The sequence below is a fragment of the Podarcis erhardii genome (genome assembly GCF_964252035.2).
Source record: "Podarcis erhardii genome assembly, chromosome: 8".
Taxonomy (NCBI): Eukaryota; Metazoa; Chordata; class Lepidosauria; order Squamata; family Lacertidae; genus Podarcis; species Podarcis erhardii.
Window position 1 is genome coordinate 78,936,858 of NC_138499.1, and position 17,953 is coordinate 78,954,810.

The following is a 17,953-nucleotide window of genomic DNA, read 5'->3' on the forward strand; positions in this document are numbered from 1 at the left end:
AGAAAACAACCTTTCTCCCTCCTCTATGTGACATCCTTTTATATATTTGAACATGGCTATCATATCACCCCTTAACCTCCTCTTCTTCAGGCTAAACATTCCCAGCTCCCTTAGCCGTTCCTCATAAGGCATCGTTTCCAGAGACCAGGGAATGGAGGGTTCACAGAGGAAGAAACCTACCCTCGTTTTATTTTGTACATCTGTGAATGGTGCAAACTTGGCAGACTGGGGAGCTGGAAGGTGAGCGCTTGTGGCACTACCTACACAAAACCTAAGGCAGCTGCATCCTTGCCTGGCAGCCAGGAGTCTCTAGGACTGGCAGCAAAACAAAGCCTGCCTGGCTGGGCTCTGGGCTCACTCTCAGTTCCATCCGCCGTGGAAATGTGGGGAGCAGCAATGGCGGACACAAAAAACACAGAAATTTCTGGGCCAACTTGGCTTCCGGTGGCGTTTGGCAACCACCCCCAGCAACAGAGCTGGCCCAGCTAAGCTTGATTAAACATTTCAGCTCTAATTAATGGGGAGCAATATGTTCGTTACCAGCACAGATGCAGGCCCGAGACATTTCGCTGCTTGAAACCCAAGCACAAATGGTGCCCCGCGCACCGCCATCGTTAATAGTTTGCACTCTTCGGGCATCAGTTACTCCCTTCGAGTATTTCATTGTGCCTTCTGCACATAGCTGTCAACTTACAGATTTGAAAATAAGAGACCAGCAGCCTCAAAACTAAGGGATCAGCAGCCAAAATAAGGGATCAACAATTACTTTGATAAAATTCATATTTTGTTGTGTGCTAATGGCTTTAGATACCTATTAGGTCCATAAATTACCATATAGCATATATTCAACACAAAAAAACAGCAACAATTTGTTGTTGACAAAGGACAGCTGGACATAGAAAGGGCCCTATTACCTTCAGTAGCTTATTTAAGGGACATCATCAATAAGGGACAGCAGCGGGACATGGCGCTGGGATAAGGGACTGTCCCGCCAAATAAGGGATGCTTAACAGCTATGCTTCTGCAGCAGGCAAAATGGCCTTGAAGGTCTATTTAGACTTAGATCCCCCCCCCCAAAAAAACCCCCTTCTTAATCAATTGGTACAGTTTGGCAAGGAATGGGTTAGCTATTTCCTTCAGTCACAAAACATCATTTCTTCCTGCCTGCGTTAAAGAAGAGTAATTTAACAAACAGCATACATGGAAGACTGGCTTCAAGAGAGCCCTTGAGAAATTTTCAATTTGGATTTTTTAATAATCTACTTCACAGCATTTCAGAGTTCACCAGGTTATTTTTTTAAAAAAAATTAAAATAAAGAAGTTTGCAGATTTGAAGTGAAATCTTCAGGGCATCAAATTGTGATTTTTAGATACGTCTAAGCTCCACGCACCCAGCTTCCTGTGAAAATTTGACACTGACGCTTCCGCTTAACAAGCCAACCTTACGATTCCCTGTGCGTGCGCATCCATCTTAGGCATTAATCTTTGTTTTAATTTGGCTTTTAGCCTTTTATTGTATAGGCTGGCTGTAAGTGAGGGAGCTAATCCCATGTGAAACAGTGGCACAGCTAGTTAGAAATGGGGGTGGAGGGTGGGGGAGAGAATAAACACAGTCTGTGTAAAAAGATGCAATTATTTATTAGTCAATGAATTACATTTGCTTCTTTGTCAGTAGTGTGCTTTAGATGGCACAGCTGCAATTTTATAGAGTTCTATAAAACATCCAATTATTTTGTCTCGGCCGGCTCTTCCCCTTCACTATGTTTTTGAGCTCCACTACAAAACTCCAATGTTATTTGTCTGATTTCTTTTTTTGGTATGGTTTAGCAACAAGCAGGCTAACACAAAAACTCTCCAATACAGATCCCTTATCTGGGTTTGAGATGTACCACTCCGTCTCACCTGAAGTGAGCAATGTTGATGCTTAATCCATAACTAATTAGTGCTCTTTCTAAGGCCGGTCTAGAAAGGGCCTCATTTCTGCACAGCAAGTCTCCATCCCTGAATGGAAAAGACAACACTTGCCAAGCGATGCTTTCTTCGGTGAATTTTCCTCCCCAACCCCACTGGCATGATCACTAATGCACTTTGCTTGCACATGTGCATAGTAATCACGATACCATCATGCTCTCAGTGTTCCTATATGTTATTACATCTCAGCCAGCTCTAAGATGGTAGAGTCTTCAGGCAAGGGCTATACCAGAAAGAAGGTTCGCATAGCAAAGGCTTTGCCTGCAAGTGCCCTCACGTCACAAAAACTTAGAACTTCGGAGAGAAGGCTTGCAATCTGATCCTGGATTCCGAGCAGATCTGCAGCCCATGCATTTAAGAGGGTTGGACTTACAGCATGGAAGAAATTACGGAATTGAGATTTAAAATTTACAGCATGTTATACGGTGGTACCTTGGTACTCAAGCAACTTGGAACTCAAACACTGCAAACCCGAAAGTAAGTGTTCCGGTCTGCGAACTTTTTTCAGAAGTCGAACATGCTCCGTTTTGAGTGTTATGCTTCCATTTTGAGTGTTAAGCTGAGGTCTGCCTGTTTTTGCTATTTATTTTGTGTTTTTGTTTAAGCGGCTCTTTTTGTGACTGTGTGGAACCCAGTTCAGCTACTGCTTGTGTGACTGCAGTACATTGTTTATTGCTTTCATTTTATGGGTCAATGGTCTTGTTAGATAGTAAAATTAATGTTAAATTGCTGTTTTAGGTGTTGTTTTTAGAAGTCTGGAACGGATTAATCCATTTTGCAATACTTTCTATGGGAAAGCATGCCTTGGTTTTGGAATGGATTAAATTTGATAACCAAGGTACCACTGTACGTTGAAAGAAAACTATATGAAAATGATGTACCGTTGGTATATAACTCCCGGTAAACCAGCAAAAATGTATAAAACAGGGTCAAATATATGCTGGAAATGTAAGGAAAAAGAAGGCCCCTTTTATCATATGTGGTGGACGTGTAAGGTTGTAAAAGTATTTTGGGAAATGATGTATAATGAATTGAAAAAAAATGTTTAAAATAACTTTTTCTAAAACATAAACCAAAACCTGAAGCCTTTCTTTTAGGAATTTTAGGCGCTGTGTGGATGTTATTGGCCCAGAGAGGGAAAGAAGATAAAGTCCCGACCAGAGAAGAATGGCAGATCAAGTTGATGGATTATGCCAAAATGGCTAAAATGACTGGAAGAATCAGAAATCAGGAAGACCAAAATTTTAATAAGGAATGGGGGAAATTTATAATTTATCTTAAAAATCATTGTAAACAGAATCGTTAGTAGGATTGGAATAACACTTGTAGTTTAATGGCGAATTCTGGATAGAATGGAGATGTAAAATATTTGGATTATTATACAAGATGCAGGAGGAAATAACTAACATTAGGACCGTCAAAGGGGAGGAGGGAAGTCCAGGAGATTCTCTGGAATCCTCTTTTTATGATGTATATTGGATATGTGATTGTAAAACTTTAATATGAAAAACCATATATATAAACCCCCCTTTCCAACTCTGCTATGATTCTGTGTCTTGGTCGCCTGAGCCTATCTATAGCTACATGGAAGGTAGGGAAACGTTGAAGGACCAGTTGTCAGAAGATTCCCCACCCCCTGTGTGAAAGAATCTGTCTTATTCCTTTGCCAATGTTGGTCTTTCGTCATGCTTTATTATTCATCACCACCCTGGTCCTGCAGATGGCTTAAACACCTGTGAAAGAAGCTTGCGGACAAAACTTGCAATGTATGCGTAGACCGAAAAAGGATCTCTGTCATACACACACAGGCCAGGCACACTGTCCCCCTCTCCTCCTGAGGTGATCTGTGCAGATCAACTGAGACATTTGGGCGGAACAGGGTGTTCTCTGATTCCCGTGATTTGCATATAATTTGCGCTGTACTCCACCCACCTCTGTACGGTGTCTACTTAATTTCCCCCTGCTTTTAACCACTGTCAAAATGGATGGCACTTCACGGGCAGGAACAATTTGCTTGGGACGGGCAGGCACTGAATCAGGCCCTCGCATTCCCAACTTAATGAAGAGTGTCCAAACTAGTAAGCAAAAGTTCAATATAAATACCATTGTATATACACATGCTTTCGTTTAGGATAAAAACAGTAAAATCCACATGCATTTTCCATTCTAGCAACTTTCTTTTCTCATAGTTAATCCTCCACGGGTATTCAGCTAGAGGGGAAAAAATATGATGTCAGAATTGGCTCCAATTCCTGTTATCATCTCCTGTTGTCATTGGCAGAGAGGACGAATCTCTTATTTCCATATGCTGCTTCTCAGCCCCTGTTGAGCCCTAAATCTTGGGAGGAGTTCCCTGGCTGGGCGGAAGGGCTAGATGGATGTGCATATTCTAAAATAGGAAAATCTCTCCCCGCGGGGTTCGGCTGCAAAACAGGTATGAGTACACCTGGAGCTTCTCAACTCTACTCTCTTTGCAGAAAGAGCCCAAAGGAAGTGTTATAGCTTCGTAGCGTTCTGCAAAAGGAAATCCCCTGCTAGTCATCGTTTTAACTGCAGCAGAAGCAAAGTGAAAATGGCCAGGGTTCTAACCTGAGAGGCTCGCCAATTGCATACAGATAAGAGAGAGGTGGCTTTCTGATTTTGGAACTGGTCCTTAGACAAGCAGGCCTGAGCTTTGAACAATATTCAGCTTTAACCTTTTAAAACCCTCCCAAGCATCTGAGGTCTATGCACACTTTACGGTGAAAGAAGCCAATCGTTTTGCTTCCTCTAGGGCTTTCTATCTTAAATTTGAGGGTTTCACTAAGGAGAGCGCACTGCGAGCATTTACACCCCCATTGCAACAGAAAGAAAATGCGAAATTGAAAACTGCATGTCTAAATGACTTGCGGTCCAAATGACCCCAAACATTCATTCCACAATACCTACTTTTTTGTAATAAAAATTGAAATATGCGCATTATTCACATTTTTAATTTCTATCTCTAGGTACCTTTTAGTTGGAGGATAAAATGTATGAGTAAGGTATGAGTAAGGCCCCACTGGAATTACTCTTGGGGGCTATTACAAACCCTTGATACCATCCCTATGTAGTTGTAACCCTGCAACATAAAGCAATAATGCTTAGCACAATTCCATGTTTCAATATTAAACTGGAGTCACTGTCAAATATACGTGGGCTTTTATTTAATCTACAACTTACTTGGGATCTATTTGATTAGTGAAATGCCTCTTGCAAAGCCATGGTGGGAATCAAGATAGATTAGGGGGGTCTAGATTCATCCTTGACTGCATATATTCAGTAACAGCGCAGAAGTTGTACCTACGCAGCCTGGCACAGGGAGACATAAATCAATAGCTACTGGCGATGAAACCAGTTGCAGAGTTGCACATGGGGAGCATGTAGTGCTTAGGTTCTGTTTCTCCATGGGCATCTGGTTGGTCCCTGGCCAGATCCGACAGTGTCATGGACTGGTTGGAAGCAGAGGAAGGAGGAACCAGTTGAGGAACCACCAAGGGAAGAAGGCTCAGAGCCCGGGGATTGATGGTGGGACAACCATGAGTGGTTAGAGGGAGAGGACTGAGAAGAAGAGGTATCAGAAGCTGAAGAGGTAACAGGGCTCAGTGAGCGGGGAGAGTCTATGGCAGAGAGATGTTCAGAATCAGAGGCAGAAGTGGAAGCAGGAGACTAGAAGGAGGGAGGCCAAGAGGCAGAGATGAGTCAGGAAGGCAAAATGAACCTAGAACCAGGAGAGGCGTGAAAAGGGTGGAGGGGAGGTTGGCTGCATACAGGCACAGTCTCCGCTTGCTTGCGGAAAGCCCTGAGGAGACGGGGCCTTTCAGTCTTGGCAAGTGATTTTCATGGAAGATCATCAATGGAAATGAGCTGCTTTGCTCATTAGGCCTGACACTCAGCCAAGTCTGCAGAGACCGTGTTTTTGCTAATAAAGAGTTAACTCCATCTTTGAACTGACCGGCATGTTCCTGTGACAAGCAGGGTGGTCCATACGTTCTTACTAAATAATCCGTACATTATTCCGGTGACAAGCAGCGCTGACACTTACAACTTAAGTGGCATGAAAATCCAGAACACTACAGCGCTGATGCTGTGGTGATATCTACTGCCAGTTTATGTAAATGAATAAATGCTTAAGTCAAGAAAGAACTTAGCATATGAAGTTGAATGTTTATAAATATATCAAAACCATGAGAGAGAATTTACTGAAAAAGCCCGAGACTCCTCATGGGTGAAACAGGTGACAAACGCCGGCACCCTGTCTAATTCTTGTGCGTAACATCACCAACACTTCGTTTGATCAAACTTATCTTCATTGATATCTAACCCTTGAGCGCAACATGGCCGATGCTTCGTTTGATCAAACTTACCTTTGTTGAAATCTACAGGAGCCTGGCTAAAGGAACTTTAAAGACTGAATCTTCCTTTTGGACACAATTTGAATGAGGTTTCTGTTTGTGGCTTCTGTAGTAGATCTTGTACATTGTTTTCTCAAGTTTTGGATTATTAATGTAAATTTTAGAACGTAGAATGGTTTGGTAGTGTTTTGTGTGCTGCTTATGTGGTCTACTATGAGCAAATATCATGGCAGAAGAGAAGGCCTGCCCTACCCCACCCCTGCTGTAACATCTGCTTCTGCAATTACTTCCAGAGAGGTTATTTACACTGGGCCCACCAAGGGTGGCAGGTCACCCCACCCCAAAGGAGCAACAACCTTTGTGGTGGTCACTTTAGGAGCAAGCTAGGGAAAGGGCATGACCCCTGGTTCGTTTATTCTCTCGAGACTCAGGTCAAAGGTGTTGCTTTCAGTTGCCTGCATACCCCCAACCCTTCTAGTGAAAGAGGAGTTGAGTTAAAAGAAATTGGTAAAAACTAGAACAAGGAGTCTGGGGTCATGGGATGTAAACCACAATTACTGCATTGAGAGGCTTGCTGTTTTATTAGGGTTTTGTTTGTTGCGTGCCAGATTTTAATTGTTATCTGTTTCGAAAGCCGATCTGCGCTGAAAAGCAGTGTGAGAACGTAAAGCATCTCTCTCAAATCCCAGTTGTTACGATTAATTTGCCTAAATCATAGAGGTATCTGCATTAAATAAGTCATTAGGTAAAGGTAAAGGGACCCCTGACCATTAGGTCCAGTCGTGACCGACTCTTGGGTTGTGGCGCTCATCTCGCTTTATTGGCCGAGGGAGCCGGCATACAGCTCAGGGTCATGACTGAGCCGTTTCTGGCGAACCAGAGCAGCGCACAGAAATGCCGTTTACCTTTCCGCCGGAGTGGTACCTATTTATCTACTTGCACTTTGACATGCTTTCAAACTGCTAGGTTGGCAGGAGCAGGGACCGAGCAACGGGAGCTCACCCCATCGCGGGGATTCGAACCGCCGACCTGCTGATTGGCAAATCCTAGGCTCTGTGGTTTAACCCACAGCGCCACCAGCGTCCCACTAAATAAGTCATTACGGCAACGGAAAAAAGGGGCCACCAACATGAAACTGCACAACGGCACGCTTAGCTAGGGGCAGATCCTATGTGTGTGTTTTATCTGGAAGTTGAAGCATGCAGAGTTCAAGAGGACTTACTCCCCAAAGTGCGTGACGGCAGTCTGAGAGGCCCAATCCTAAATTAAGCATGGATAGGTCTCAATGACTATAATGAAGCTTGAGGCTTCACGCCTATGAAAACTGGAAGCTAGTTTATGCTTGCCGATTGCCCCCCTACCTTTTTTAAAAAAGATAAACATTCAGAATTCCATTTTAGCATGACTTAAAGGGCCAATTGATGGACCACATCTGCTTCCTGGAGGTTATGGGCTGCAGGCTCTGGGCAACACCACACTGGCTCCATACAGGAGCAGCCAGCTCCTCCTCAAGCCTGAGCGGTCACACAGGCACTAAATCCAAGGCTCCTAAAGGGGAACACGTCCAGCCGTACTGGGTGTTCCAACAGCTGTCCATTGCACAGAGCAATCAATGGGTATCTGCATGGCGAGCAGTACAGAGGGGACAGCTCTACCCTGTTTCCCGATGAACCAAAATCCGCCAATCCCAGGTTTCATTTTTTAAAAACAGAAAGTTTCTAGCATTTGTAGAACCTGAAATGCGAGGCAAAATGTACAGACATCCTCCTTCACATTTCTATTCTGAGAAAGTATCTTTTGACTGCTTTACTTGGCCCCTTCCTTGGAAAAGAATCCTGCGGACCCCCACAGTGCCACTGGGTGCTGACACATAAAGGTACAGGGACCCCTGACCATTAGGTCCAGTTGTGGCCGACTCTGGCGTTGCGGCACTCATCTCACTTTATTGGCCAAGGGAGCCAGCGTACAGCTTCCGGGTCATGTGGCCAGCATGACTAAGCTGCATCTGGTGAACCAGAGCAGTGCACAGAAACGCCATGTACCTTCCCACCGCAGTGGTACCTATTTATCTACTTGTACTTTGACGTGCTTTCGAACTGCTAGGTTGGCAGGAGCAGGGACCGAGCAACGGGAGCTCTTCCTGTCACGGGGATTCGAACCACCGACCTTCCGATCGGCAAGTCCTAGGCTTTGTGGTTTAACCCACAGCACCACCCGCATCCCATCAACTTAAGAAGTTGACCAAGAAATACTCCCACCCCCTGCCGCCATTTTACCTTTTCTGCATCTTGTTCAAAAAGCCTGAGCTGAAAGCATTGGTCCAGTTTCACCTTCCGCACATGCCACATCTGGTGCAGATGCTGCCGCGTCGAGTGCAACCTGTCTAACATGGTGGACACTTTGGGCAAGAGGTTCTGCAGATCCGCGTTTCCAGACCCAGAGTTCTTTTTGGGGAAGGTCTCGCTGCTCTGTATCCTCTGCAGCAACTTCTGCCCTTCCAAGTCCAGGTCCTCAATGGGCGCTTTGATGACCTTCTTCTTCAGCTGCGAGTGCTCTTCGATCATACTCCGAGCCGCCTCCAAGTCCTGAGGCAAGTCCTTTTTGGCCAATATGTCCTGCAGCTCCTCCAGCCTGGAGAGCATGTGTGTGGCATTGCTAATGTAATCCTCAAAGGCAACTCTGATTTCTATCCATTCCTCGTGGTTATATTCCAAGCAGCCGTCAAATTCGGGAGTTAACTGAGAAGGGTCGACAACTTTGGTAAGGCCTTCCAGAGACACCATGTTGGTCTGAAAAGCAACAACGGTTAAAGGTTAACCACACAACGAGATACATGTAAAGCGCTGGAAATGTACAATTCCATTGAACCAAACTCCAGGGAGCTATGGGGGAGCTGTGGTTAACCATGTAGAGAGATCTGAACCTCTGCCTGTAGGGATCACCTAAGCTTTGGCATGGCTGGGCCACTGAAACTGATGGTCTGATGAGCATTATGATGTCATAAGTATGTGTTGGTGCAGAGGGAGTTTTGCTATGTGTCCATAGCAACCTGAGTTCATTGGTTCCTTCCACGTGTGAGCAACATATGGGTATCATAGCTGTCAACTTACAGATTTGAAAATAAAGGACTAGCAGCCTCGAAAATAAGGGATCAGCAGCCAAAATAAGGGATTTTCCAAGCACAAGTATGTTCAGCTTCTGAGCCCCTCCGAGCCAAAGGCAGAAAGCCCAGCCAGCAGCCAAACAAAGCCTCAAGCGGTGGTTCCCACAGTGCAGCAACCCGGCAAAGGGGATGCAGCAAGGAAAACCACCGTCACCTCTCTGCTGGGAAGCACTGAGCAAAGGCGAGCCCCCCGGCAATGCGGCCGATTTGATCGGCACAAGGCATGCAAGCTCCACCCCCCAGTCGTTCTTAGACTCCTTATTGGGTGAGCAATGCAGCCAAGCAACACAGTTGGAGCCTCCCTCCTCCCTGGCCGGCAGGGAGGGAGGGAGAGGAGCTGCTTCCTTTGAAACCTGGGAAATTTAAGGGACATCATCAATAAGGGACAGCAGCAGGACACGGCGCTGGGATAAGGGAGTTTCCCGCCAAAAAGGGACTGTTGACAACTATGATGGGCATCATCGCTGACATAGTCATCGCTGACACAGCCAGCATTCCCAGGGCCACTGAGGAATTATTTCTAGTTTGCTTGTTTTGCCATTTGGGGTTATTTTTCCCGCCTGCCCTCTTGAGCATCAATGGAGGAGTACAGGAGTTTAAGCTCCGTAAGTTTCCTCAGCGACGTTGAAATGGAAGACTTTAATGTACCAAATGCTAGTTTTACAACATTTCCCAAAATACTGTTCAAATGCCGGGTTTCCCTGCAGCACTTTGGGCACCCAACATTGGTTATCGAGAAGTTTACCTCAAATTCAAACTTGGAGCTGCCGAAGTTAGTCCGCTGTTTCTGCCAAAAGTTATCTGGCTTGATTATCAGTGCAACATGAATGCAACAGGGAAAGGATTCCTGCAAGATCTTCAAAAGTGGCTTAATAGAGTCCCATTTAGATCCACGCATATCTACAATAACGGTGAAACCTCGTTTACATACTTCTTCACTAGAAAGCAAACAAGACAACAGTTAATAGAGGCAGGAATGGTCCCCAGGCACCAACCTGGCTACTCTGCCTGCCAATTCTATTCTCGTTCCCATCCGTCAACTCGGTGGGAGCTTCACCTGTAGAAGAGGGACATCTCACTGGAATTTTGCACAACCTGGTAGGATTACGCACTAGTGCACGGCCAGCCCTAGATGAATGAACATTTTACACATACATAATGTACATCACCCAGGCAACCAGATGCCAAGATGTCTTGGTGCATCTCCTCAAACATTCAGGGGCACTCTCTTCCCTCTTTCCGCAGAACATCTGAACGTATGCAACAGGTATTCATAGCTGGAAGGCCATCTGTCTTGGATGCTTTAGTTTAGATTCAAGCACTGAGGGGTTGGACTAGATGACCCCTGGGGTACCTTTGAACTCTACAATTCTATGACTCTACAATTCCCAGGCACCTGCCTAGTTTACCTCTATTATTGGAGTGCCCCTGCACTAGTGGATAAAGCACAACATAGGTTTCAGTAAAATTTTAACAGTTCATTTAAAACTCAGCACAGAGGCAACCGTAGCGTCACAGAGCCAGATATCAGTGAGACAATAGTTCTGTTTTGTTAAGATGCCCTCTAATTTAAACACTTCCTACATAGTCTAACAAGGACCTATTGACTTCAGAATGTTGATGACACTCAGCCTAGGGAGATTCAGAAAACAAAAAACCAATTGTCTGTTGATGGACTGTCCTAGTTCCTTGAAAACCTATTTATCTCTCCCTCTGGGATTGTGAGGGCTGAAAATACACTGCAATGTTCGTCCCCTAGGCCAGGGTGACAGCACTCATATTCCCCACGCTCCCCAATAAAAATACGCTGGGGTACCACTAAGTATGTGTGCAGCCAACGAGGTCTTGCTTTCTCCCGCCTTCCCCCCTCTGCACCACCCCTCCATGTTATATTGGTTGGGTGAAGAATTCGGAAGAGGCATCCTTGCAAGCTGCTTGTTTCACAAGACCTTCCACAGACTTTTGCTACTGCTTCAACTCTCTCAGCCATCTGCTATAGGGCCTTGGCTCCGTGGTGGATGTTTCTCCTTTAAAGATCAGTCAAGGCGGAACTGCAAAGCAACTACTCTATTCTGAAGTTAAAAATGGAAAGCGCAATGCTGGTGGTCAACAAAAGAGGTTTAAGGACTCTCTCAAAGGCAAATCTAAGAAAATGTGGTATAAACACTGACAAGAAGAAGAAGAAGAGTTTGGATTTGATATCCCGCCTTTCACTCCCTTTAAGGAGTCTCAAAGCGGCTAACATTCTCCTTTCCCTTCCTCCCCCACAACAAACACTCTGTGAGGTGAGTGGGACTGAGAGACTTCAGAGAAGTGTGACTGGCCCAAGGTCACCCAGCAGCTGCATGTGGAGGAGCGGAGACGCGAACCCGGTTCCCGGTTCCCGGTTCCCCAGATTAGGAGACTACCGCTCTTAACCACTACACCACACTGGGAAATACTGGCCTGCGAGCACTCCAGTTGGAGAACAGCCTTTACCAATGGTGTCACGGGCTCGAACTCAGGACGCAAGGGAGAAATGTGCTAAGAGGAAGGTATGCTTGGCAAACCCTCACTGTGATCAACTCCCACCCGGAAACCAATGTCCCCACTGTGGAAGGACGTGTGGATCCAGAATTGGCCCCACAGTCACTTATGGACTTACTAATAAGACTGTGTTCATGGAAGACAATCTTACTCTGCTACGAATGATCGCCAAAGAAACAGCAACGATGTTAATGCTCTACTTTTTAGCATTAAAAAGGTGCGCAGGCGGAGGGGTGGGTTGTATCCAGCGCAGGGGTTTCCACTAGTCTAGCAGGGCTTCCCCCTCCCTTTCTTATCCCAGTGCCCTGCTAATCCTGTTCTGAGTTCTCCCTCCAGCCCTCAAGAGCAGATTCAGGGGGTGGAGGGGGGGGGCAGAGGGGAAGGAGGCAGGGAGGTCTGGTTGTGCAAGTGGACCTCATCCTGTGTATGCAACAATTTAGGGTGAATCTACTGGATCAGGCCAATGGCCCATCTAGTCCAGCACCCTGTTCTTACAGGAGCTGGCCTAATCCTATGAATCTCCCTAACCCTGTTTTAAAGCCATTCAAGTTAGCAGCTATCAGCTGCCTCCAAATGAGCGGCTAAACCAGCTGCCCAAGTTTCCAATGCTGACAAAAACTACTCTCTAATGTTCGTCAGCCATCCCACAATGCTCCCTCCTTCATGAAGGTGCCTTGCTGACTTCCCCGTTGTCCAAACAACCTACTGAAGTGGCAAAAGAAAAAACAAAGAGCTGTGTGCTTGACTACTCGAGTCAAATGCTACCAGTGCCTAAAGTCAGCCTGGCATTCGGTCCACGCCAAGTCTTTTGGAAAGCTCTGAAAGCATAACCAGATACAGTAAGGCCAGCTGGCCCTTAGGAGGAAATTTACACTTCACTCAATATTATTCTGACCGACTGAAGGAGAGGCAGCCAGCTCAGATGTGAGCTATTTCTGGGTTGAAGAGCAGTCTTGCAGAGTCATGTTCAGTACCATTTATAAGGTGCAAACTTTACTCTGGAATTAATAGTCGGTTCAACGAAATGTCCTCCCCCTGTGAAACTGGCACTTTTAAAAAAGAAGCAGCAGCAGCTTCGGCCTAGTGTGAACCAGGAAAAACATCTTTTAAGTCTTGCCACTTTGCCAAAGCACCGAAACTGGCCAAAGTCACAAATAACTCTCAACAAGGCTGGTCCTCAAGAAGCTACGGTTCGCAAAAAGCCACTTTCTCCCTTGTTCCTTGGAACACTGGTTTCTTCCTTTGCCAGAAAGCTCATAAATTCGGAATAGGTTATAAATCCACAGAATCGAGTGGTGAAGCTTTTCCCGGACTCTGCCACTTCAGGCAGCAGGTGTGAGGTTGCCCAGTTCAGTGCTAACACACACACACACACTCCCACCCCTCAGGGAAAATTACGTCAGAGAGATGACTAGGGTGAACTCTTTCCCTGACATGCTGTTTTCATTCTGTGTGTAAATGTGGAATAGTGTTCATATGCATGCACAGAGACAAGTGCCCCCTACCACAAACCCGCTGCAGGAAGTGGTACAGTCCAAGGATAGGTTTGTTTTTATCATCTGAATTTATCACAAGTTGTATAAACTAGTCTTGCAACCTGAAAAACACTAGCAGATGCAGCAATAGTGATTCAGACTTTGGCTGCACGCCACAATTCACTTTGCACTCCTGGTTAAGGGCAATCCTCTTGGAATAATGCATTTGCTGTTGTTGTCGTCGTTAATTGACTGACTCATTGACTGAGCTTGTTGAGGCCTGGAATACCCAGCTCCTGGCAGCCATCAATGAGATCGCACCTAAGCGCCCTCTGCGACCCCGCAGAAACCGGGCTCCCTGGTTTACCGAGGAGCTCCGGAAAATGAAGCGGGACCTCAGACGGCTAGAGCGAGTATGGCGGGGTGCCCGTGACGGAGCCTCAAGAACATCTTATAGGGTTTTTATGAAAACCTATGAGATGGCAGTGAAGGCCGCTAAGAAGTCTTACTTCTCGGCCTCCATTGCATCCGCTAGCTCTCGCCCGGCGCAATTATTTAGTATAATTCGGTCTTTAACGTCCCTCGAAGGACAGCCAAATTTAAATAACAATTTGACACACAGCTGTGAGGCATTTGCGAGCTTTTTTGCGGAGGTCTTGTTGCTCCGCCATGACCTCCCTGCCAATTTGGATACAATAAAGGAACTGGAGGCCCCTCGACTGCCCTCGGGTTCAGTATTGGACCACTTTGACCGGATATCCCCAGCCGATGTGGACAGACTCCTCCGAGCTGGAAAGCCCACCACATGTCCTCTCGACCCGTGCCCGTCCTGGCTGATTAGAGCGTGTCCAGACGAGGTGCGGGCCCCCCTGGGGGATATCATCAATCTGTCCCTTGGCACCGGGACATTCCCAGGGGAACTGAAGGAGGCAGTGGTGCGCCCGCTCTTAAAGAAAACATCATTAGATCCCTTAGATCTATCCAATTACCGCCCGGTTTCGAATCTTCCATTCCTGGGTAAGGTGATTGAGAGAGCGGTTGCTGAACAGCTTGGTAGGTTTCTGGATGAAACATCGGCTCTGGATCCATTCCAGTCCGGCTTCCGCGCTGGTCATGGGACTGAGACGGCTCTGGTCGCCCTAACAGATGATCTCCGCAGGCAGCTGGATCGAGGCGGGTCGGGGCTGCTGATTCTTCTAGACCTGTCAGCAGCCTTCGACATGGTCGATCACGAACTCCTGGACCACCGCCTTGCCGACGTGGGGATCCAGGGCACAGTCCTTCAATGGCTGCGCTCGTTTCTCTCCGGTCGGGGACAGAGGGTGGCGCTTGGGGGGGAATTGTCATCCCGCCACTCCTTGGTGTGTGGTGTGCCCCAGGGTGCAATACTCTCCCCAATGCTTTTTAACATCTTTATGCGCCCCCTCGCCCAGCTTGTCCGGAGTTTTGGGCTGGGCTGCCATCAGTATGCTGATGACACCCAACTCTATCTGTTGATGGACGGCCACCCGGACTCTGCCCCAGACACACTGATCAGATGCTTGGAGGCTGTGGCTGGATGGTTACGTGGGAGCCGGCTGAAGTTAAATCCTTCGAAGACAGAGGTCCTCTGGCTGGGACGGGACGACAGGGGGCTGAGGGGGCAACTCCCATCTCTTGCGGGGGTGCAATTAGTGCCAGCACCGTCCGTTAAGAGTTTGGGTGTAATCTTCGATACCTCCCTCTCCATGGAGGCGCAGATTGCAGCTATAACAAAGGCGGCATTCTTTCATCTCCGCCAAGCTAAGCAGTTGGCTCCTTATCTCTCACGCCCTGACCTAGCCACTGTGATCCATGCGACGGTCACCTCCAGACTGGATTATTGTAACTCGCTCTACGTGGGGCTGCCCTTGAGACTGACCCAGAAACTCCAGCGGGTGCAAAATGCTGCAGCGAGACTCCTTACGGGGTCTTCGCTTAGAGATCACATTCATCCGGTGCTATACCAGCTGCACTGGCTCCCGGTGGAGTACAGGATCAGGTTTAAGGTGCTGGTTTTAACCTTCAAAGCCCTATACGGCCTAGGGCCCTCGTACCTACGGGACCGCCTCTCCTGGTATGCCCCACAGAGGAACCTACGATCTTCAAATAAAAACATATTGAAGGTCCCAAGCCACAGAGAGGTTAGGCTGGCCTCAACTAGAGCCAGGGCTTTTTCGGCTGCGGCTCCAACCTGGTGGAACGCTCTCTCACAAGAGACAAGGGCTCTGCAGGACTTGACATCTTTCCGCAGGGCCTGCAAGACAGAGCTGTTCCACCTGGCCTTTGGTCAGGGCGCAGCCTGACTCCCTCCTCTGGCAATCTTTACAAAACTTTAGTTTATGGTTGCCATCAATTTTGATTTTAATTCATTTTAATCCATTCCTATAATGTTTTATAATGTTGTACTGTTTTAGTGTTGTTAGCCGCCCTGAGCCCGGCTTCGGCTGGGGAGGGCGGGATATAAATAAAATTTATTATTATTATTATTATTATTATTATTATTATTATTAATTGCAGCCCCGATCGTTCAGGGCGAGGTGGTGCAGAAAAACAACCTTACTCCAACTTTATGGCGATCTGCTTCTTCTTTGAAAGCATTCTGAATTCTCCAGAGCGGCATGCCTGGTTGCTGAGTTACATCTCCTCAAACAACTGGAAGGTTAGAGGAACATGAACTTGATATGAACCCACACAGGACTCCCTTTTAAACTGTTTTGACACAGCGAGGCAAAGTAGCACAGCTTCAGATCATAATATAGGGAAGATGCACTTACCTAGGAATACAAGCTAGGTATGAAATGAGCCTCCTAAGGTCCTCTTGTCGTATTCTATCATGGTTGCTGCGAGCTGGAAATGTTAGAATGGGGCCTCCGCGCTTATCTCTTCCACCTGAAAAAGAAACATATTGAGTGCCAACTGCAGGCTACGGTGTGCACTGGCGATAAGAGATTCTGCCCAGGGGAGGGATGAAATCTGACAGTACGCATTTGAGAAGACAGCACGGGATTCTACACATGTTCATTTCTACAAGTGTGGCTTTGGCTCAATAAAAAGATGTTGCCAATATGTTTTAAGATCTTGCTGAAAACAAAAACACACACACACACCACCAGGGGACAAGCAGTTTACAAAAGGTCTTGTTTTCAGGTCTACAAGAACCATGCTAAACATGCTGGAAGTAAATATTTAATATTTATCTGATCACATTGGCATTCCAGCCTTTGTCCCAGGACTCAAGATCAGCATTCACAGAGCAACCCTTTGTTAATTCCCCAAACAACGCAGAACATTTATTTTGTGCTTTATTTTATTGCATTTGTATCTGGCCTTCCTTCCATCATGGAACCAAAGGAAGCGTAGATGTGATTCTCAGGCAGTGACCCATCCAGCCATGGATCAGACTACAATTTGCTTAGTTTTTAGCAAGGTGGTGGCCTCATGTGCCTTCAAACCATACCCTGGGACCTTGTACCAATAAGCTTGGAAGGTTAAATGGAGATTTGAACCCAGATCTTCCACTCCCAATGCCGACACTATCTATTGTTCACACCTGTGAGCTGCAGGTCAGCATGGAGACTAAAAGAAGAGCAGTAAAGTTGATTCCTTATTCAAGGAAACAGAATACAAAGAAAGCTACGGCAAGCAGGTTCCAGAACTGACAATCCAGCCTCCCACTTCCCCCTAAGTCTCCTCCCTGTCCAGCTGTTTTCCTTGCAGTCTTAAAACTCCTTCGGGGAGGGGGCAGTGAGACCTCTGTGCTCGTCGTTCTGCTACATGAAAAAGTCTCCGAGTTCTCAGGAGCAGAATACAGTAGGACTGGCAGGCTCCTGTGAATTTGTTGCAGCCTCAGCCTCCTCCTCAGCTACCTGTCCTACGTCTGCAGTGTTTTCTGCCTCTTCCTCCTCTCTCTCACTCGAGCAAGTTACTTGTTCAGCATCCAGCCATTCTGCCCCCGCTTCATCCTCTGATCTGTCTTCCCGTGTCCCACCGTGTCCTCTTCTGAAGCTTCCCTAGGGTGGCTCCTCCTACAATTCCTCATTGTCCAGCCAGTCCCTGACCACACCCCTCTGTTGCTCCCTCCATCTCTCCCTCCTGTCCCCACTGCCCAGTCTTGATGGCAAGCTAACTGGGAGTCTATAAACCACTTTGCACACTTACAGTGGTAGATAAATTACTGGTACTCCTAATAACACTCTACAATGCCTCTCATACCACTTGGAAAGGCCGAGAACAGAAAGCTACTCATTGGAGCAACATGACCACTACAAAAACATGCAGACCAGGATTGTTCTTCGAAGCTAGAAAACCAACAACCCTGTCTCTACTTCCAAGGACTTTATAGAGAAGGCTGCACGGAGTTCCCAGTTAGTTTTCCATGCAGACACTGGCCTGATCCCAGAAACCTTAGCTTCACAGCAGCAACT

At 46.7% G+C, this 17,953-nt stretch overlaps 1 protein-coding gene across 8 annotated transcripts in view; it reads right to left on the minus strand.

The window, feature by feature from the left end:
• Window positions 1-17,953, minus strand: part of TRIO (trio Rho guanine nucleotide exchange factor) — a 268,477-nt gene that overhangs the window by 171,355 nt on the left and 79,169 nt on the right. For all 8 annotated transcript variants that reach the window (XM_081872947.1, XM_081872950.1, XM_081872949.1 and 5 more), the window contains exons 3-5: window positions 16,304-16,418; window positions 10,253-10,445; window positions 8,621-9,133 (exon numbers count right to left, since the gene is read on the minus strand). In XM_081872947.1, coding sequence (XP_081729073.1) covers window positions 8,621-9,133; window positions 10,253-10,445; window positions 16,304-16,418 — 821 coding nt within the window. The remainder of the gene's footprint in view (window positions 1-8,620; window positions 9,134-10,252; window positions 10,446-16,303; window positions 16,419-17,953) is intronic.